The following is a 22,887-nucleotide window of genomic DNA, read 5'->3' as shown; positions in this document are numbered from 1 at the left end:
ACACACACACACACGATACATACAACCTGATTACAGGACGTGGAAATAAAAGATCCACACCTTCTAAAACTTTCCCTTTATCTACATGTTGACTACAGCTGCTGAACAAGCAACCAGATGGAAACATAACATACAGTTGGGTTCATCAGTTTGCATCTGTGCGTCTCCCACAGTGGATCTGAAATCAAACCATCCACATGTGACTGAAGTGAAAACTTTCAATTCCAGTTCAAAGGGTGGAAGGAAATGACAGACTGTTCAGGTGTTACAGCTATTTTTATACACACCGCCTCCGTTTTCTAGAGACACAAACATAACTGGACTGAAGTCTTTACTCTGCTCCACTGTGGGTCCACGTGCTCAGGACCTTTTTGCCATTAGCAGCTCTTGAGTTTTTCATACACCAGAGTTCCTGCTGCTGCTTGTTGCAGCACTAACACACACAGTGGGACAGATGATGTCGTGTTTAGGACCATGAACCTGTTTCTGTCCAAGGAATCTTGTTCCAGTCCTGGACAGGCTTTTTTTTTTTTTACCAGCAGATGCTAAACGGGCCTATGTGGGTGTCTGCAGTTTTTGGCACTTCTATTGATTTGGCCTCTGGTAAGAGTCTGGTCTCTGTCTGACAGCTCTGTTGTGTTCAATCAGCTAGATGCTCGCCCTCCCTCACTGGAATCGACATCTTTCTGGACTGATACCAAATGTTAATTCAACACTTGGACCTTTTCGCCGCTTCATTTCTCTTTAAATGAAGGAAACCCACAAAACAGACTGTCAGTCATATGTGCAGTTACCTTTGAGCCTCTGGAAACAGAGTGATCATGTAACATATTATGTTACTTCCATATTTTATTAAACCCTTTGAATTAAAACTCAGGTCTAAACCATTTGATGGCTTCATTTCAAATCCATTCTGGTAATGTGCAGAGTGGCACAAATACAAACATAGTGTCCCTGTCCAAATACTTATGGACCCAACTGTAAATACTGTAAACTTAAAAATGTAGAGACATAAAGACAAACAATATCTCTTTATTATCAAACCTATGATAACTACACACAGCGGGAACCAGATGTTTTCTAACCTGTCGCAGCAGGAGACAGAACCTGGAGTTCCCTTCATCCCCGTCCACAGGGACACGTGTCATTTAGGACCAGTACCACTTAAACCTTTTTTTTTTGTTCTTTTTTTACTTTTTTTTTTTTTTTTTTTTACAACAGTGTCACTCGGGGGTCCTTTGCTTGTCGAGGCCGTCGTGCTGCAGCAACACATGCAGCATGCAACAACACATGACAGACCAATGAGGAAAAAGAAGAGGGGAATGTCTTCCAGGGAGGGGGGCAGACTGATGATAAACCTTTTATCATACGTTTGCCATGTGTGTACGTGTGTGTTTGTGTGTGTTTAGACCAGAGCTCTGAGGGGGAAGGACAGGGCTGCTCCTATGGACAGACCCAGGGCCAGGAAGAAGGTCATCAGGGCTCCTGCAGTCTCTGCATCCTTGGGATCCACCAACCTGAGGAGGGAAAGGGGGGGGCAGAGCAGAAGGTCAGCGACCTCGTCATCACATGACCCCAAAGACTCACCTCACCTTCACCTCACTGCCCTCCACAATATCCATCAACCTGAGAACTGGTATCCACCCACGCTCGTCTCTGTCACAGTCAGGGCTTGTTCTCATGGTGATTTGCATGACTTCACCAGAAACACAACTAACATGACACCAGCTTTCATCGGTTGCCAAGAGTGGCACCTATTCTCCACACCCCCCCTCTTCTGGATCAGGTGGCAGTTGGAATTCAAAAACCTCTTCCTTCTCGTCACAGATAAAGACGCCTGATGAGGAATTCAGGTGCAGCACCGGAACAGTTGGCACCTTGCTCCTAGATGTGTATTTGCGCGCTAGTTCCTTGAACAATAGCCGTACAGTTCTACAGCTAGCTGTGAAGTAGCAAGGGCTTGGGAAATCCATATGTTAATGAGAACCACGTAACCCCAGAAACAAATTCCACAGATAGAGGGGGAGGACAGAGTCTCAGATATCTGCTACAGAACAACAGAGCTGCTCCATGAGAGTCTTTTACAGAACGTGATGTTACCATGGTAAACCAACTCAACCTCAATATATATATATATATATATATATATATATATATATATATATATATACAGCTCTGGAAAAAATAAAGAGACCACTCCAAAATGTTCTTAATGAATCAGCTTCTCTACGTGTATGGCAGCCATCGATTCCAGTGTCTATTGAACTCCAACACAAGCACACCTCACTCTACTTAGCTGATCACCTGAACCAAATCATATTTAATGAGGAAGAAAGATTATAAATAAATTTAGAAAAAACACTGCTGCGATTAAAAATTGGGATTATTCCACCAATTTTGATTTCTAAGTTTAAAAAGTAGTGTTGTGTTGTTTTAAAATGAATATGAACTTGTTTTCTTTGCATTATACAAAGTCTGAAAACACCAGAATTTTTGTGTTATTTTTACCTGTTGCCATTTTCTGAAAATAAATGCTCTAAATGACAATATTTTTATTTCACATTTGGGAGAAATGTTGTCAGTAGGTTATAGAATGAAACAAAAGTGTTCATTTTACTCAAACACATACCTATGAATAGTAAAACCAGAGGAACTGATCATTTTGAAGTGGTCTCTTAATTTTTTCCAGAGCTGTATATATTTATATTTATAATATTTGACTGCAAACTGTTCTTCACAGGTCTCTCTGGTCTGTTAAAATGCCCTTACTCATCAGTTACTTTTTTAAACATTGTTGTCATTTTATTACAGTGACTGACACCAACACTTTTTAGAAAAGAAAATATCCAAATGTGTCCTTTATATGACACAGTACTCTAACTGAAACTGCTGTTACAATTCACAATCCAAGGACTCACTGACCTGAAGTGGTATGAGCTGGAGGAGGTGTTGCTGGGTCACATTGTTTTCTACCATGTAATGTGCCAGTGCTGCTTCACTCTCTCCTATTGATTTTCTAATTAAATCACAGAGGATAAAGTGGGGAAGTTGTGTGGAACTCACTGTGGCGCGTAGGACATGGAGAGGCAGACGAAGTAGCCGCTGGACAAAGAGAACAGAGCCATGATGGCGGCGAATGCACCATCGTGGGCGAAGTAGACGGGGAGGTGGGAGCGGGACTGGACGTTACAGACCATCAGCAGAGGAACGAACACCACCCTGGAGACCACCAGCGCCGGGAACAGACGAGACTCTTTACCAGGCTGCGGGACAGGGGAGAGATGAAGTCACACTGAAGTGCAGGAAATTAACTACACAGTCAAACTGCATCATAATTACTGGCTGTTCTGTGAGGTCACATTGGGCCAGAAGTGATTCACATAGGGCCAGGTACTAGTTTTAAATAACAGTTTTCCCTTAATAAATGAAATCATCATTTAAAAGCTGCATTTTATATTTACTTGGGTTAGAAATTGTTTGATGATCTTACAGGAGCTGGATGTGAGAAATGTACAGCAAGTCATAAAATCACTCAATATGTCACCAGAGACTAAGGAATCATGTTCATTTTAAAGGTGAAAAAGCCCGAAAAATATACTTAAAGGTGCTATAGAAATAAAGTTTATTATTACTGTCATTATTATCTGGCAACCTGGAGTCTGGGGGCGAAGGGAGGGGAAACAACGCGCTGTTGTGTGTTTGGAATTGGACTGCAGCAAACAGTTTTGGCCACATTACATACTGTTCCTTTAATGTCTTACTGTAATGTATGTGCCAACTCTGAAGCTGCATCAAGGCGTTAGTGAGACACAGCTCTAACAGTGGCAGGACCTGATCCACACAGGATGACACTAGGTAAGAGGTGGTCAGAGCAGATGGAGACCTGCACATCCAACTGTCAAACAGAGCTGCCTGACAGTGTGGATGTGGATGTGGATGTGGGCAGCAGGACAGATTCTCATGTGTAAGCGTGGGAGCTGAGAAAACAGGTGTGGTGAGACAGAGACGGCTACCACCTGCTACACAGAGCAACAGTTACAGGAGAACAGCGACTCCCATCAGCCCCCAGGGAATGCTTCATACATTGTTATCATTACTGTTAGTGGAGGATGAGTGAGCTGACTTCCAGTGAAGGTCAGAGGACACTGAGTCATCACTGACTGTAACCTCCTCTAATGACTGGGTGGTTAAACAGTGGGTCAGTACGTCAACAGCTTTAGATGTAGTCAGAGACATCTTATCTACTGGTAAGTCACTCAGTCTGCTCCGCTCTGTTTACTCACTGCACACAACAAACAGCTCTTACAATGACAGTCAGCTGGTTGAACTGTGTGTGAAGCAGGCAGCTGTTGTATGTATGGGATGCTGACATGTAACTATGGCTTTCATCTTCAGCTGGATAAAATCAACTCTTTTCCTTTTCCCACCAAGATTTGATCCAATCTGGCTCCTCTAACTAAACAATCATTTACACAACACACTATCAAAACTCTAAGTCAGTGGTTCTCAACGTGGGGTCCGGGGACCCCCAGGGGTCCTTGAGGCTTCAAGGGGGTCCCCAACTTTTTCTTGAAATTTTACCACTTTTTACGAGAAGTTTTTTGAGAAATCTTCCTAATTTTCTTTTTATTATTTATTTTCTACTTCTTTTTTTAAAGACATTTCTACCATGTTTTTTATAGAATTTTTAAAAAACTTTATTGAGAAGTTTTACCACTTTTTTTCTAGAAAATCTTTAACTAAAGTCTAGAATTTTCAAAAAAAATATATTTTTTGGGAGAATTTTTACCACTTGTTCTAGAAATGTTTAAATCTTTTTGGAGAAATTGTAAAAAAAAAAAAATTCTCTATAATATTTCCCCAAATTCACGGCATTTGCCCTCATTTGAACGTACATTGACTAAAAAAGTAACATTCTTCACTCAAATATTTGTGTGTTTCTGGAGTTTGCTTAAAAATGTTGTCCAATGGGGGTCTGTGGTCTAATTTGTCAATTAGGGGTCCTTGGTGTAAAAAAGTTTGAGAACCACTGCTCTAAGTAGTAGAAGAAGTGTCACCTAAAAACAATAAGATGGGATGCTCACCCAGCGGATGAAGGTGGTGACGGTGCGACCGAGCCAGTCGTTGATATTGAACATCAGGAAGCAGCACACTGAGAGGAAGAAGCGTTCTGAGGGAAGAATGAACACAGACACAGACACACAGGGTCAGCGCCTGGACTAATACTGAGGACCAGACAGAGCCTGGCATCTGTGCTTTGATCACCCGAGTGCAGCAGTGATCTCATTAATCACTGTCTTACCCCATTTTCCTGGGAATGATGTTTTGACATCAGCAGTGACAGCAGGGAAGACGGACAGAGTGACAGTGAACACAAACGTCACACAGAACGCCATCACCCAGATCTGGAAACGAAAGAAGGAAAAGAAAAAAAAAACAGTTGAAGGCCTCAGAGTTCAGGTGGTTGTCTTAGTAACCGAGACGTATGAACAAGTGGGCGAACCTTTTTGAAGACCTCTACGACCGAGGCTTTGGCCTGTCCCCTGTCCACCTGCTCCAGGGACAGAAAGGCCTGCGTGGTGGTCCCGTCTTCTGGTCTGGGCTCCAGCTCCTCCTCAGCTGGACTGCTGGCCACCGAGCCGTTGGCGTGGCCGTTCAGCTTACCGTTCTCCACTGTGCTGCTCTCTGCTGTTGAATACACACATACAGCGGGGAAAATAAGTATTGAACACGTCACCATTTTTCTCAGAAAACATATTTCTAATAGAGCTATTGACATGAAATTTTCACCAGATGTCAGCATCAACCCAAGTAATGCACACATACAAAGAAATCCGAACATTAATGTCCATAAATTAAGTTATGTGTAATAAAGTGAAATGACACAGGGAATAAGTATTGAACACATGAAGAAAAGGAGGGGCAGAAAGGTATGGAAAGCCAAGAAAGCAGCTGGAGTTTGTCAGTATTTAGAATGTAATCCTGTCTCCTATCAGTGCAAAGTAATATCTGCTGGTTTAGTCCTGATTGATGCCTTTTAAAAAGGTTTCTCACCACCAAGGTGTCAGACAATAAGTATTGCATGATGGGCAATGGCAAAGAGCTGTCTAAGAGCTGTCTAAAGACCTACGCAACCAAAGATTTCAGACAGAAGAGTCAAAACAATAATCAGAAGGGTTCCCTAACAGTCCAGGACACTGGTGGAGAGCTTCAGACAGACCTGGAATCAGCAGGTACAGTTGTTTGAAAGAAAACAATAAGTAATGCACTCAACCGCCATGGCCTCCATGCACACACACCATGCAAGACATAGAGGCCATGGCGGTTGAGTGCATTACTTATTGTTTTCTATGAAACAACTGTACCTGCTGATCCCAGGTCTTTCTGAAGCTCTCCACCAGTGTCCTGGACTGTTAGGGAACCCTTCTGATTATTGTTTTGACTCCTGTTTTGCAATAGTAAGGTTGTGTAGGTCTTTACACAGCTCTTAGACAGCTCTTTGCCATTGCCCACCATGCAATACTTATTGTCTGACACCTTGGTGGTGAGAAACCTTTTTAAAAGGCATCAATCAGGACTAAACCAGCAGATATTACTTTGCACTGATAGGAGACAGGATTACATTCTAAATACTGACAAACTCCAGCTGCTTTCTTGGCTTTCCATACCTTTTTTCCCCTCCTTCTCTTCATGTGTTCAATACTTATTCCCTGTGTCATTTCACTTTATTACACATAACTTAATTCATGGACATTAATGTTCGGATTTCTTTGTATGTGTGCATTACTTGGGTTGATGCCGTCATCTGGTGAAAATTTCATGTCAATAGCTCTATTAGAAATATATTTTCTGAGAAAAATGTTGACGTGTTCAATACTTATTTTCCCCGCTGTATTTACACCACTGTTCTATTTAGACTTAAAGGGATAGTTCAACATTTTGGCAAATTGGCCCATTGCCATAATCACAATAGTCATAGCAGTAGGTTCGTTACCTTTAATTGTCGGTGTAAGCTATTTTTAGAACGGCGGAGCAGAGTCGTGAGCTGCTCAGAGCTACGCTACGGAGGCTAATGGAATTTCTTGGTTTCCCTCATCAAACTCATCAAATACACAATCCAACAACTCCAAAACGCTCTGGTGGGCAAGTTGTGACCTGCACATTCACCACGCTATGAGATAATAATGCAACGTTACCACACAGAGTTGTTTTAGAGGTAAATACAGAGACCGCTTGCTGAAAAACTGTCCCTGAACGCAACGTGCATCAGCGGTTTTGCATGAATTTACCTCTAAAACAACTCTGTCTGGTAACGTTCCCTTATTATCTCATAGCGTGGTGAATGTGCAGGTCACAACTTGTCCACCAGAGCGTTGTGGAGTTGTTGGATTGTGTATTTGATGAGTTTGATGAGGGAAACCAAGAAATCCCACTAGCCTCTGTAGTGTAGCTCTGAACAGCTCACGACTCTGCTCCGCCGTTCTAAAAATAGCTTACACCGACAAATAAAGGTAACGAACCTAGCCAATTTGCCAAAATGTTGAACTATCCCTTTAAAAAACCTAATTGTTCAGCACAGGAAATATTTCATCCACGGCATCTGGCTGTGACTTGTGTGTTTTTAACATCCACTGAAAACTGTGTGGGGTTGTGTGAGTGGAACAGACTCTGTCTTTGTCTGGATGCTGCTAGGGCTCTAATTGGATAAACAGAGGGTCAATTGACATAACAAGCTAATGTTATACTGAATCAATTTACTTGACACAGACGTATCCATGAACTGAGCGGAAAGGCAAACCAATGTTCGCTCGCTGTTAGACTAATGTTTGATGATGTTAATACTGCTAATCTTAAAGAGCTTGCACTTTAAAATGAGGTCACATGGTGTCAGGGGAGCGAGAGAAAGACATTAAGACAGAGAGTGTGTGTCTGAGTCAAAACCTCACCACTCAGCAGCTCGTCTTTGGTGCCGGCCTCGTAGGTGCTGCTGCTGCTGCTGAGGTTGCTGCTCTTTTTCAGATAAAACTGTGCAAACTCCTGCGTGGAAACATCACAGCACAAAGTCAGACCTGCACAACTTCACACAGCTAAAAGCATTGATCATTCTGCCGGGCTGAAACAAGCTCTACCGCTGCAGCTGATCCTCTGTATCACTTACACAACAGGTTTTAGCTCAGTGGTACAATATGTGAATAAAACATGATTTAAATGTGTTTGGATGAGTCCATTACAATGAAATATATACAACTGATGAAAAATTAACAAGCAGCTTAAAGGAAAAATCTGAATGAGTGATGCTCCATGTTTCCTGCTATAACTGCAGCTTCTTTATCTATGGACTCAACATGGTGGATTCACTGATCAATAATCTCACATCCGTTGGACTGACAGCAACTCCCTGATACGTTGATGTAACAGCTGAAGCTCGAAGACATCATGTGTTTTAGACAGATCGCAGAAAGTTCCCTTGCTGACTAACTTGGTTGAGTTCAGTCACATTTAATTCAAAATCCACCAGTTCTCAGATTAAAGGGACAGTGTGTAACTTATTTGTCTTTTTATTAGCAAAAATCTAATATTGCTTTCATAAATACGTATTTAAAGTCTAATCGCAATCGCATAAAATGAAAGCTGTGTCATAGCTTAGAATTAGTTGTTGAGGCTGCTGTGTTGCATCGCCATCTTTGAATATGGTAGCCAAAAGGGGACAAACTTGGTTCTGTGACGTAACCCGTTCCTCTATCGGAGGATGATCGACGATGTTTTTTTTTTTTTTTGCCGTTACAAAACACACACGCAGCTGAGCAGCGTTTGGCAGCTAGATCTTCTAGAGAGAAACAACAGAGGCTGGAGAGCAGTGCCGTCTTTTTTTTTTTTTTTTGTCCTCTGATCTTCCTTCACGGGGACTGCGCTGCGTAACATATATGACTGAAAGCACGAAGTGTAAGTTACGAGACAGAGTTGTTTTTGAGGTAACTTCATGCAAAGCTGCTGATACACGTTACTTTCGGGGGCAGTTTTTCAGCAAGCAGTCTCTGTATTTGCCTCTAAAACAACTCTGTCTTGTACTGTTCTGTTATTATCTCATAGCGTGGTGAATGTGCAGGTCATAACTTGTCCACCAGAGCGTTTTGGAGTTGTTGGATTGTGTATTTGATGAGGGAAACCAAGAAATCCCATTAGCCTCCGTAGCGTAGCTCTGAGCAGCTCACAGCTCTGCTCCACCGATCTAAAAACAGCTTGCACCAACAATTAAAGGTAACAAACCTACAGCTAAAACTATAGGGATTATGGCAATGGGCCAATTTGTAAAAATTTTGACCTATCCCTTTAATCGGTAGTTCTTGTTTTTACACACCAGGGCTTTAAGGTCAAAAATGTTTAAACAGTACTTCAGTTTTCATTTCACTGTGAGCTGGCAGGTTTTTCCAGCATCCAAAGTTCCACTAGCCAAAGCAAACAGCACCTTAAAAAGTCTGATTATATTTACTGATCTAATTTTAAATGTCAGAACATGGACCCGAGGGTGAACAGTAGCTTCAGTGTGATGCGTCAGTGTTCAGCGGTCGTGAAAAGAGGAGTATACTGTTAGTTGAGTAGAGGCTGAATGGATTGTGGGTGATGTAGGCACAGAGATGTGGAAGCGAACTGACCAGGCGAGGCAGGATCAGGTAGCTGAAGAGTGTGACCACCGTCCCCACGCACGGCGTGATGAAGTATCCCAGCGCTGCCGACTCAGACTCTGCATCACCTGAGTGACAGACCATAATAACGTGTTAGCTCAGAGCTCTGGGAAACCTGACAAACAACAGGAGCCAACATGAGCCGAGCGCTTGGAAACAGAACAGAGTGCGTGTTGTTGTGTGGTGGTGGGTGGCGTCATGCTAATTTGACCAGCTCCACAGCCATTTTCAATGTGCTCTGTTACTAAGCAACTGGGGATTAGGCTCCCAGTGGCGTTCTTTTTGTGAATGGTTGAAGACAGACTAAAATTAACTCTCCTAACTTTCATGAGAAATTTGATTAACAATAAAAAAAAAACACAGTAGTTTTCCGATCAGATAGTGTTCACCAGAAATGTCAATAAATATGCAACCAGACAATCAAGATATGATCATTTACTGGCACCTAAACCAAGAACAAACTTTTTAAAACATACTGTAATATACAGAGCCATTATAGGATGGAACACATTACCTAATAACATCAAAAATATTAACTCAAAACACATTGTTAAAAAGGTAGTAATAGACTATTTAAATAAATTGAAAATTCAATTACCCGGTAGTAAGAAATATGTAATGTATAATAATTTATTACAGGAATTTATTTGTGGGTTGAACTGTTTTGGTAATGTAATGTGATGTATGATGTATTTTTTGCACCTAATAATAATACTATTTTAGACTAGACTGTTTGCTGCATGTGTATATGATGACATGTTACAGTGATCTGTAACAGCGATAAATGTGAGTATCTTTTTTCCCTGTTTTCTTCACTTTCTAATTGCTTTATTTTGCTTTATTTGTATTTTGTGAAGCACCTTGTAACCTTGGTTTTGAAAGGTGCTATAGAAATAACGTTTTTTATTAGGGCCCGAGCGGCGACTGCAAGTCGCCCAGCGAAAGCCCTATTGTAATTGCTATGTTTATTATTATTATATTCTCCCTAAAATCGCATTTTTGGGGGCCTCAACATGCCCCAAAACGCGTGAATTTTGGCATGCACATCAGGCCTCGCGAAAATTTTGATATTTTAAAGTCGTTGGAAATGGGCGTGGCCAAATGGCTGAATAGCGCCCCCTACAAACACATGTCAATGGCATCGCCATTCGTCTTACTTTGTCGTACACACACAAAATTCGGTACACATCTGTATTATACCCAGATATACAAAAAATCCTCTTGACCTTATGACCTCAACCCAACAGGAAGTCGGCCATTTTGGTTTTGATTTTTCCCGCCTAAACTTAACTCCTCCCAGAGCGTTCGCCCGATCAAGTTCAAATTAGGTACACCACATCTCCAGACCTAGCTGAGCTTATCTTGTGCTCCGTGAGTCCGTAGGTCAAAGGGCGTGGCTGCCAGCGCTCAATTCACTATGGCGTTCTCGCCATGTACATACGTGTGGCTCTCACGCCCACATACTTCATCCAATCAACTTCAAACTTGCTGGACATGATGATGGCTCCGCCCTGAACGTCCGGATATATTAACTTCCCACGTAACTCATAGCGCCCCCCGGTGGTAACAGGAAGTGTACTAAAATTTGGAAATTGTACATACTTTGCCCCATCAACTTCATTCCACTTCTAAAACATGCAGACTAAGGTGGTGAAGCTCCATCATGAACGCTGTGAAGCTACGAGTAATGGCGTCCGTGTGGCGACGCGGCGACCATTCCTCGCCATGACAATACGTTTGCCCTTTGGATGGCTTTAATGAACTCGTATCAACATGAAAATTGGTACACAGGTCCAGGGTCACGACCTCAACGTTTCTATGTACTCATAGGCGATCTCACTCCTTTTGCCCCCTAGTGGAAACAGGAAGTGCCATATTTTACATCAACATTGTCCGATTTCCACGAAACTTCACATGTGTGATGAGGGGCTGACCATGAACACACCTGCACGCATCTCATTACTGCCCCTAGTGGACGAACCTTTAACTGCTCATAACTCCCTCATGCTTTGTCCGATTTCCACGAAACTTCACATGTGTGATCAGGGGCTGACCCTGAACACACCTGCACGCATCTCATTACTGCCCCCTAGTGGACGAACCTTTAACTGATCATAACTCCCTCATGCTTTGTCCGATTTCCAAGAAACTTCACATGTGTGATGAGGGGCTGACCCTGAACACACCTGCACGCATCCCATTACTGCCCCCTAGTGGACGAACCTTTAACTGCTCATAACTCCCTCATGCTTTGTCCGATTTCCAAGAAACTTCACATGTGTGATGAGGGACTGACCCTGAACACACCTGCATGCATCCCATTACTGCCCCCTAGTGGACGAACCTTTAACTGCTCATAACTCCCTCATGCTTTGTCCGATTCACTCCAAACTTCACACGAGTGATGAGGGGAGGCCCCTGAACGCACCAGACCGCATGCGGTGACTGCCCCCTGGTGGATGAACGAAACATTGCGTTTTTGGCCTCCTTCCAGGTTTTTTCTCCCTTTCTGCTCCGCGCCACGGCCCCGGCGTGCCTCAGGCCCCGCGGTGGCATGGGCGAGCGAGGGCCCGCCATCGCCGCTTGCGGCTTTAATTATTTTTATTATTTTTAAAATTGCATTGAGGACCCCAGGAAGAATAGCTAATGTCATGACATCGGCTAATGGGGATCCTACAAATGAACAAATGAACAAATGAGGGCGGCTCACTGGCTATGGCTAGCAGCATGGCGATGGCGGCGAAAGTCCCGGCGAGGCCCTGGCCGCTCATGAAGATGGTGCTGTACTTCTGAGGCAGCAGACCCACCAGGCCGAACAGACTGCCCTGCAGCACGGCGCCGAACGCTGAGGAGGAGAGGAAGCACCACTTTAAAAACACACACACACAACTCTCAGCGTCTCACTCTCTCAGGCTTTCATTCACTTTGACTTACAGTTGATGAACCAGATAGTAGCCATGGTAACGGAGAAGAATCTATCTTCCTCCATGGGCACTTTGACCAGCACGGCCGTGAGAATGAAGAGCAGCAGGATGAACACGAGGCTGCCCGCGATGCGCATCGCCTCCGATATCCTGAAACGGGATCACATCAGAGATTTCACACGGATAGCAACAACTTCTTCATCAGACTACAAATACATCCCATGCCAACATCCTCCTGTGTCTGGAAAAACAAGTCTCAGTTTCTCATCAACAGCACAGCCAGATAACAACATCCTCTAACCCCGCCACTGACCTCTGATAGAGGACCGAGTTGAGCAGCGTGAACAGCAGCAGGGGCAGCTGGGACAGCAGCGTCATCCAGTTGTTGAAGTAGTACTCTTTGGGGACCGCCGTCGTGCTGTTGCTCCATTCTGTAGTGTTCAGACGACCCTGGAAATACTACAACACCCAGATGTTGGACCACCACTGTCAAACTCAGGCTACACAAACATAGACTGTCTATCTGTCTTTAGCATGCCAGCATAAGAATATACTAAATTACTCAATGTAATCAATACTAATTTATTATTATTATTATTATTATTATTATTATTATTATTATTATTATTATTATTATTATAACCTTTATTTAACCAGGTTTGTCCCATTGAGATCCAAGATCTCTTTTGCAAGAGAGGCCTGGCCAAGAATGGCAGCACATAAAATTTCAACACATCGTCACATTAATCATAGACAAAAAAGAAACAAACAAATAGAATACAAATAACAATTGCATTTTCAAAACTAGTTAAAAGAATTTACAAGATTACACTCAAATAAAACATTTGCACTCCTGAAGCCTGGATGTAATGGAATTTATCATGGACTTGAATACATTCAGAGATACCTGAGACTTCTCTCATGCTTTGACAGCAAAATGTTTCATGTACTCGAAGCAGAAAATCTAAAAGCTTTCTTCCCCATTTCTGTTCTCACCTTAGGAACAGCAAAATGAAAAAAGTCCTGAGAGCGGAGACTGCTTTACTCATTGGATACTCGGCTTATTTAAACCACATTTAGCCACAGAGAGAAGTGTTCTCTCTCTCTCTCTCTCTCTCTCTCTCTCTCTCTACAGCACATTACCTGCTCAACACTAAAGACCAGACAAAGTTGGCAACATTTAGCTTCTGAAGATGAATGCTCATCTTCCTTTTAGCAGTTATCTGTGTAAATAAGCAATTGTTTGTCTCCACATCCACCTTAAAAAAGTTATTAATAAACCAGTGATTTGTTTACAGCCAGTTTCAGGCCACTTTCTTTCTTTTTTAAAAATCATAATTAATGTAAAGCCTCAGGACATGGGTGCGGGTAAAGGGGTCTGGATGCATGAAAATGTATTGAAATAAAATAAAAAATAAAAAAAATGATCACAAAAATGACTGTAATTTCTAACATCTGAAGGGAGTCAGTGAACTCAGACAATAATAACCTCACTATCTGACTTCTCGTGCTGCTGTAGCTGACAAACCGATTATAATTACAGCAGCCTTTTGTCAACACAAAGCCAGGTTTTTAATAACATCCAGCGGGCTGATTAGAGCACAGGCCATGATAAGTTAGGTGACGGATAACAGTACTGTAATCACACTGCTGCTGTTTATTGTGATGCTGCTCGGGTTTTATCAGCCAGCGGCCCAAAATATCCCTGACTGTCCAGTGTCAAGGCTTTCAGCAGGAAGTCAAGTGCTGCTCAGACGCAGGTAACATGTATGTGGAAAGAGGCTCTAGCACGTCGTGCAGCCATCCACACATGGTTACCCCCAGTCATATGATGAGACTTATGGGTCACAGCACCATTCTGAACAACATGAAGGACGTCCACCAGTCACTGGGCTACATAACATAACATAACACCACCTAGACTAATCCTCTCCATCATGTACTAATGCTATACTCCACAGTTATTCCTAAAGTAAAAACAGCTCTAATTCTAAGCATCTGTCGTCCATCCTGCATGTGATTCTGTAAGAAGTTTAAGTAGTAAAGCCCCAGACCAGTAGACCACCCCCCTGCTGTGACTTTAGAACAGGGCTACTTAAGGAGAGGGGTGGGGACTCCCAGGGGTCCCTGAGGAGATCCTTAGGTGCTCTAAATTCCATCCTAATAACAGAGCGGATGAGTATTCTGGTCATGGGCAACACTTGTAATAAGTCTGAAAGCAAAGAAACTCATGTGATCCAATTGTTGACTTGTGATCAGTTTGGGTCCTTAAAATAAGTGGGAAAATGTACATTGAAAGCTACCATCTGAAATGTTTTAATGTGATTAAGAACGGTCATGTTTTTACCAAAGAAGCAGTCATGAAGAAGTTCCATGGCAGCAGCGTCCCCAGGCCCAGAATGAAGAAACAAACTCCCACCAGGCAGCCACTGTAAATGGGAAGGAAAACCATGTCACAGGCCAGCAAGACAAGAGTCCACCGGTTTCAGTTTGCACAAAATGAAAAAGCCATTAAATTGTTCCAGTAGTACTTCTTTGAAACAGACCACACAGAAACTAGACCAAGGTGAATAAAGGGAAGCGAGAGGTTCTCGTTTGAAACTCACTGGTCTGGAGGAGCTGCTCGTCCCTCCATCCTGATGTAGGAGGTTCTGGTGAAGCTGCGAGGGCGACAGGAGAGAGGAGAGGTCAGAGGCATGTCCAGAGATTACTGAGCGCGTTGTCCGCTTCGTGCAAAGCCCTTCCCTCGCTGCAGGAGTCCTTTAACATTCTGGCAGGAGGCTGTGAGGGGCAGTCTACTCTGGATGGAAGACACTTTCGGCATGTTGAGAGAACCTGCTGCACAGGCATCGTATCCTCTGGGACTAACCCTAATCTGACTAGTTAACATTTCCATGTCTTCCACATTCTGTGTTATAAACTGTTTTCTTGTCTGTATACAACATCTATTACACATCTTTTTTTTATACTTTACTTTTTAGTCACCACAGCAACAACAACATACACATGAAAAAAGAAAACACATACAGTAACAGCGACAACAGCATAAAATAGGACCGAGTATTAAGGCCATATTGAGGAAAGAAAAAAACACAGACTTCAAGAGTAAAGTCATAATATTACGAGAATAAAGTCGTAAATTTACGAGAATAAAGTCGTAAATTTACGGAAAAAAGTCGTACATTTCCTACGAGAAAAAAGACATAACATTACGAGAATAAAGTCGTAAATTTACGAAGTTAGTGATTTTTTTTATTTGTCAATGTGGCCCTAATACTCCGCCATAATAAACAGCATAACTGCAAAAAAAATTTAATAAATTATACAAAAATAAAAAATACAACAAACAAATAGGATAATCGCAGCTACGACAACCACATTATGATTAAATTAGTTGTAGTAGGTTGACCACTTGGCCCATCTTATCTTATCTAATTTGAATTCTATTGCACGTCTGCTCGTCCTGAGTGAGGGATCCCTCCTCTGTTTCTCATCCTGAGGTTTCTCCAGTCTTTCCCTGCTGAAAGGGTTTCTGGGAGTTTTTCCTCAGTGGATGTGAGGGTCTAAGGACAGAGCCCTTTGAGACAAACTGGTTGTAAAAATGGGCTACTAAATAAAATTGCCTTTCCTTGCCCAGTGTTTCCTCTACATTCATTTAGGAGTGGCGGGCAACCGGACGTTGCGCTCAAGTGGAAAAGCAAAAAAAAAAAAAAAAAGTCTCAGTCTGCTGGGCTTATAAATAAACAACACTGATGATTAGGGCCACGGGGCAATCACACCGAGCACTGGCCCCATACAGCTATGAAATAGCTAACACCAGTGCTTATAGAAAGATGATCACGTGTCTGATTTGCTCTGTCTTGACAAAACCGGCCATAGCTCCCGTGGCCCTATCAAAATTTCCCAGAGGAAATTTTCTAGTTATTATTGTAGCCCATAAGTTTAACAGGACATACCCAACAATGTGTTGCACCGCCAGTACAAACAACATTGCTTGCCTAATTGCAGCTGCAGTGATTTTGAAGCTTTAGCAGTGAAAGCAGCGACCTGAGGGGAGGAGCTCAGTCACTCCCTTTAATGTGTGCACAAGTCAAGAATCTGTCCACTCCCTGTGTACAAACACAGCAATGTATTCTCTGAAAAAAAACCTAGCCAGCACAGTCCACATCAGTGAAAGGGTATTGACAGCATTAACGCTGGCAGTGTAGAGCTCAGTACGGCTGCTCGGCTTGTTTTGACTTGTTTGGAGCAGACTAGACACATTCAGTTAGAAGCGACTCCATGCTGCTCCAGCCTCTGTGGTGTAGCTTTGTTCGTCTGAATCAAATGAGAGGCAGACAGCAGGAGATGAAGCTAACATCACACACACACACACACAAACCGTTTGCCTAGATATAGCCTGACTGATCTCAAATAGAACCCAAGACAAACATCTGGCAGGTATTTGTAACAAAGGAGCCGGACACACTGAGCTCCACACAGCAAACACGTCCTGTGGTTGTTTAAGGTCAGGGCTGAAAACACACATGACGGTGGCAAAAGCTTTTCACAGCTGTGATAACACAAGTCTGAATATGAATGAATAGAATAGAATAGAATACTTTATTAATCCTCAAGGGGAAATTTAAAAAGTCTGTTATAAGCTGCTGTAGTCATTCATTCATAAACATAACACTGTTCAGACATGTCAGTCAGTTGGAGAGGTGAGCAGTTCCTCAGACTAATCTATCAGTCTGTGCTCTGCTGTTTTACATAGCCTACAGTACAGTCATGGTCAGAAATACTGGCACGGTGGCACCCCTGCATTTTGTTTAGATAGTGCCCCAATTTCTTCTGAAAACAGCACAAAAAACTGAAGAAAGAAGTAAAATCTGACATTTTACACACAGAACTGGACTGAACTGTGTGATTCCTACACCGCCAGCAACTCTTAATTGTCACAGGTGAGTCCAAGTACAAATTACAGAAGCAACCCTTTATGATCCGATACATTTTTTTAATCTCTTTTTTGCGTTTTGTGTGTAAAATGTCAGATTAGACTTTGACATTTTGGAGTTGCAACAATTTTCATGGAGAAATTGGGGCATTATCTGATAAAAGTGCTGGGGTGCTAATACATTCTTGGCCGTGTACTATAACAGCAGTTTTAAATCAGCTGTGTAAACATCTCTTCTCACACAGGGTTATTTCAGGATGGGTTGACACATCCTGGTTGGCTGTCAAACACCAGTAGCTGCGTTTCAATTACAGGTTTTCGCAAAATAAAAGCAATATTTCTGAAATTTCGAAAAAAAAGTACAATTGCTATTTGCAGATCTTTCCATTGAAGGGTGTTTTGCGAATGAGTAAATCCTCATGATATAGGCCTAATTCTTTTAAATTCTCGTTCCGCTAGACTTCACTTTGAGGAAGCGCCCTGCATTTCCATGGTGAGGTGACAGCGATCTCAGCTGCTGCTACAGCTGTTGCTGTTGTTGTTTTTAACAGAAGACGAAGGCAGCGCTTGGCTGCTCGAAGGCAAAGCCCTTATGTGTGGCACTGGCCATGAATAAGAGATTCCTGGGAGAGGATTTGTGAATGAGGATTTCACAGACCAACTATGGATACAACATTTCACGATGACCTGGGATGTGATGTTCTCAAACTGAAATAAGTGTTTCCATTACACTTTTTGCTACACTTTTATATCGATACGTCTGAAAAAACACGTCATGAGAGCGTAAAAATGTTTTTCAAAATGTAGGCGTTTCCATTACAAGTTTTTAACTGCGATATTTAGGTTTTGTGCATACACACCTTACACCTACTGATACAAACAGATGAAGAAAAACGTTTAAAAAGTATCGCCATCAGAACTGTGATTTTTGTTCTCAGTTTTGAAATGTACTGTTGAAACGTCTTGACTTCAACTGCTTTATGACTCACATTTGGATATCACTGCAAAATCTTGAATAGACTGAACACAGTTTACAAACACTGCAAGTCAGCTGTGACGAATCTGTGCACGGCCAAACCACTGGTGAATCCTAGTCCACCATGCTGCCTGCTCACATCCAACCATATATCACTGCTCAGCTGTTTACATGTAGTAGCCTAATGCATGACAGAAACCTGTCAATGATGCTGATTTCTGAACAAACTGTAGACCCACCTTATTTGGCCAAGTGTTATTAAAACGACAATTCACTGATAAAAGCATCATGGACGTTGTCAGTATCAAGTACAGAACAGTCAGCTCGCTCATCTCTACAATAAGGAGGAGTTTTGTCTGTGCTCTGATGATTTTGTTTGTTGTCTAAATATGAAATGTGTCTTGTAAGCCCTTATATTCAACATCTTGGCACATTCGCTTATTGCCATAATCCTTATAGTCATAGGAGTAGGTTAGGTTCATTACCAGTAATTATCAGTGCATGTTGTTTTGAGATCTGCAATCAGAGGTTGTTCAGCAAGTTTTTGGAAGTGACAGGTAGGCTACAGGTAGCCTCGTAAACCAGCCTCTCGCGGAAATGCATTTCATTTAATTTCTCAGAGAGTCTGGCCTCATTCCCTCTGTAAGCGTTTGGGGTGGGCGGGAGTAGTAGCGTTGACAGACAACCCCATTCAGCCAATCAGCAAGTTGGTGTAGTGATGGGGCTTTGCACCAGTCGGTCCCTGGTTGGCCAACGTGCTGTGTCAATCACAGCGGTGATGCTGATTGGCTCGGCCTTCTGAGGGTTTCAGTCCAAACGCTTAGAATGGGGATGAGGCCAGACTCTCCCTCAGAAATGAAATGAAATGCATTTCCAGGAGCGGCTGGTTTACGAGGCTAGGCTAGGTCCCCTGTCCCCTCATCAAACAAATCAAGTTGTGACCTGTACATTCACCACACTAGGAAATAATATGAGAGTTCAGTGTTTCCTCTAGGATTTTTTTAAAGTAGTGGCGGATGCCCCCCCCCCCTTTGAAGGACAGGGAACCTGTACCAGTCACATCCATTGTGTTCACTGAGCATCTCACATCTCTGCCCCGCGGATCTCAAACCAACATGCACCTGTAATGACTATGACTATAGGCATTATGGCAATAGGCAAATTTGCCAAAATGTTTAACTATTCCTTTAACCACCTCACAATGCGCACACACCCCTAAACAGGCAAGACAAAATACAAGTTGTTTTGAGCTGAAAATGCTCCAGAATCTGTGAATATAGATGTTGATGGCTGCAGACAAGATGTTTTCTACTTCAGTAAAGTCCATTCTCAGCCTATTCTGACCTGGAGAGACACTGTTTTCCACATCATACATATTATGTACAGTAAACGTTGCACACTGAGCCAGAACTGGTGCTTACATTCACACAATAAACTAAAAGCACAAAGAAACTTTCACCTTTCATCTGCTGAATGTCAGACCAGCACTCCCACCGACCAGACGAGGTTCAAATATCAAGATGTGGGATCATAAACTAAACAACATTCTGGAGAGTCCTCTTGCCTTTTTCTACGTCTCTCCACCCTCCTCAGCTACCAATTGTATAGGGCCGACAAGAGGAGTGGCCTGCTGTACTGTATGTGCAACACACCCTCTACTACGTCACTGACCCACATGCAAAACGTAAGAAAAATGTTTACAACCTGCTGGTAGTGGGATTTTAAGGTCAGCATGCTTCTGTTCTGACTGAGCAGCTTTTCACTCTGGCTCATACAAAGGAATGACTGAGATGTTATCAGCCTTCAGGAGGTGTGAGGAACACACTGGCTGTTTATCTTGAGGCATTTCGGGAGGACGTTTAGATTGGAGATGATGATAATAAAGTGTGGAGGATAAACAACAGCTGCACAGACTCAGGACTAAATACTATTGGAAACTGTATTTGTGTGTCTCCTTTCATAACCTGTGTCTTCATCCCCACACATCTTGCCAGACAAACACTTACAGTAATTGATTAACTAACCCCCACACACATCACATCACATCCCGCTCTTTCATTACACACTGACAGAAGGCGCTTGATCTTAAAACAGCTTTTCATTTGCTGGGAGATAAGATAAGATAAGATAGGCTACACCAGACTGTTCTTTTGTAATTAAAAACAGTAGAAGTGGTTGTAGAGTTAACAGACCCTGATCAATCAGAGCTACTGGTTTTATTCCTCTTCTACCTACTGCTCTGGCTGTTATTCATTAAATGAAAAAAGTGGAAGGCTTCTGATGAGATTATCATTGCCTAGTAATCCACACTGAATCATGCACATCAACAGAGAGAAGAACAGACTCAGAATCAGATCCCAGCTGGCCTGTGTGAGGTCCTGTCTATGGTCCTGACAGGTGCACAGCACAGCAGCAACCAACATTTACAACATCGTTGGTGAAACCTAATGAAATATGATTTCCTTCAGGGGATTCTGTAAATATCATCTTTAGTAAGCAGGATAAAAATGAATAGTAGGCGACATGTGGTAAACAAATCACTCGTGTCGCAATAACTCCAGTCTGAATCTGAATTTGAATACCATGTATTTCACTGGGTGTAGGTGAAGAGACTTCAGGGGAACTACTTTTTTCCCCCCAGATTTGTAGTCGCAGGTTATTTGAGACGGGAGGAAACCTGAGCTCCCAGCGCCAGTGAGCTGAGCTGTGAAGACAACACCAGCTCTGTCTTCAGAAAGCACGACGGAAACATGTCATTGTAAAACACAACGATGCTCGTGTGAAAGAGCACAGCCAGCACAGCCATACGTTACCATGAGCGCTAGCTACCGTGATGCAAGAATGTGACAGAGACTCACCGAGGACAAAATGCTGCGGCTCGTCACTGTGTTTTCATGATGTTCCCACCAGCAAAACCGCGACACCCGAAATGTGAGAAACGGTCCAAAGGGTTCGGGGAGATTATCAGCTTCAGGGAGGATATCCTTCCTTCCGTCGTCCACACGTGGCGGGACAGTGTCTGGTAGTGGCTAGTGCAGCAGCTATGGCTTATGGATTCACAGTGTTGTCTACCTCCAGCTCGCTCAGTATGGAGGACCAATGAGGACAAAACACTGTAGCTAGGCCACATGCGCACTGACGCTGCTTCTACAATGGAACTGAGTATCTTTGCTGAAAGTAGGCTACTCTACATTCAAGATCAATAAGAAAATCAAATCATAACAGTACAAGGATAAAGTAACCTAGGCTATATTATCTCAATATTTAAAAAGGCAAAAAAAAAAAAAATTACACATTACAGTTGCAATATTTCAATTTCAATGCTAGGCCCGTAAGGAAACATATAAGAAAAAAATCATAACAATATTTAAAAGGACTTAAAAATGTTCAGAAAAACCTCACAAGTGAATATTTTAAGGAATAAAATGTAATATTAAAAAAATAAATCATTACATTAAAAATATTTTAAGAAAAACCCCATATTACAAGAAATACCATAGCCTAATCTTTTAAGGAAAAAAACATAATATCAAGAGGAAATTTTTAAGAAGAAATATATTATTTGTAAAAGGCCTAATATCTTTAGAAAACTATTATTACAAGAAATATATGTGAGAAAAATTTAAAATGTTAAAGCATCTACAAAGACATTTCATTTTGTGATAATTTTGGCGACCCCTGTGGACAAAAGAAGTAGTGTTTTGCCAGAATGAAAACATTTTCCATGAGCTTTAGCATGTATTGTCATAAAGACACTCATCTGGCTCACTCTGGCTCCAGTCCATAAGGTATAGAGTTATACTATTAAAAAATAGCTTATCTTCCCACTGATGGCCTCATTTGCTGTTTTAAGTCAGCCTACATCAGCAGAAAGACTTTTGCATATCCAGTTATAAGTTCTTTGTAGTTGCTTTAAATGAGTTCCAGCAGCAGATCACCATTGCTTCTGAACATGGTGTGCACCACACACTACAGGCACAGCATACACAGATCTAAATAAAAACTGCGTTTTTTCTGCACTTTGAAGGGCTGGAAAAAATTATATTATAGTGAACAATGGAACTGTGTATTTTTTTCAGGTAAAACCTCTTTTAGGCCGTGAAAATAGGCCATTTCTTTGGGTCTGTTCAAGACACTGTATGTTGTAAATCTCTGGGCAGGGCTATGGGCTGGCGTTGCTAACGGGAGGAGTGCAGAGAGTCTTCTACTGCAATTAAAGTAGGCTACTTAGGGGCTATTTGTAGATCATACAACCCCACTTTAAAAAAAATGCTACTATCCCTTTAATATGTGAGAGCACTACTTATGTGAATTCAATTGGTTTATCAGCTACATATGAGTGATGGTCGGATTCACTTGTCAGGGGTG

At 42.2% G+C, this 22,887-nt stretch overlaps 1 protein-coding gene across 2 annotated transcripts; it reads right to left on the bottom strand.

Moving 5' to 3' along the window:
• Positions 1-545: 545 nt before the first annotated feature.
• LOC311002061 (equilibrative nucleoside transporter 2-like) lies at positions 546-21,574 on the bottom strand. Of its 2 annotated transcripts, none has more exons than XM_083993278.1 (13): positions 21,378-21,574; positions 15,214-15,267; positions 14,955-15,036; positions 12,921-13,066; positions 12,618-12,757; positions 12,394-12,528; positions 9,654-9,751; positions 7,947-8,037; positions 5,504-5,688; positions 5,303-5,405; positions 5,085-5,170; positions 3,064-3,263; positions 546-1,517 (listed from the first exon to the last, which is right to left on the bottom strand). In XM_083993278.1, exons 2-13 carry the CDS (start codon positions 15,240-15,242, stop codon positions 1,406-1,408), a joined length of 1,407 nt encoding a protein of 468 aa, XP_083849404.1. In that variant the 5' UTR covers positions 15,243-15,267; positions 21,378-21,574; the 3' UTR covers positions 546-1,405. The 2 variants fall into 2 exon arrangements, with proteins under 2 accessions (XP_083849404.1, XP_083849405.1); XM_083993279.1 differs by having other exon boundaries at positions 5,504-5,685.
• Between the last annotated feature and the right edge of the window lie 1,313 nt (positions 21,575-22,887).

Source organism: Trachurus trachurus, assembly GCF_905171665.1.
Source record: "Trachurus trachurus genome assembly, chromosome: 18".
Lineage (NCBI taxonomy): Eukaryota > Metazoa > Chordata > Actinopteri > Carangiformes > Carangidae > Trachurus > Trachurus trachurus.
This window is presented reverse-complemented; position numbering and strand designations above follow the sequence as displayed.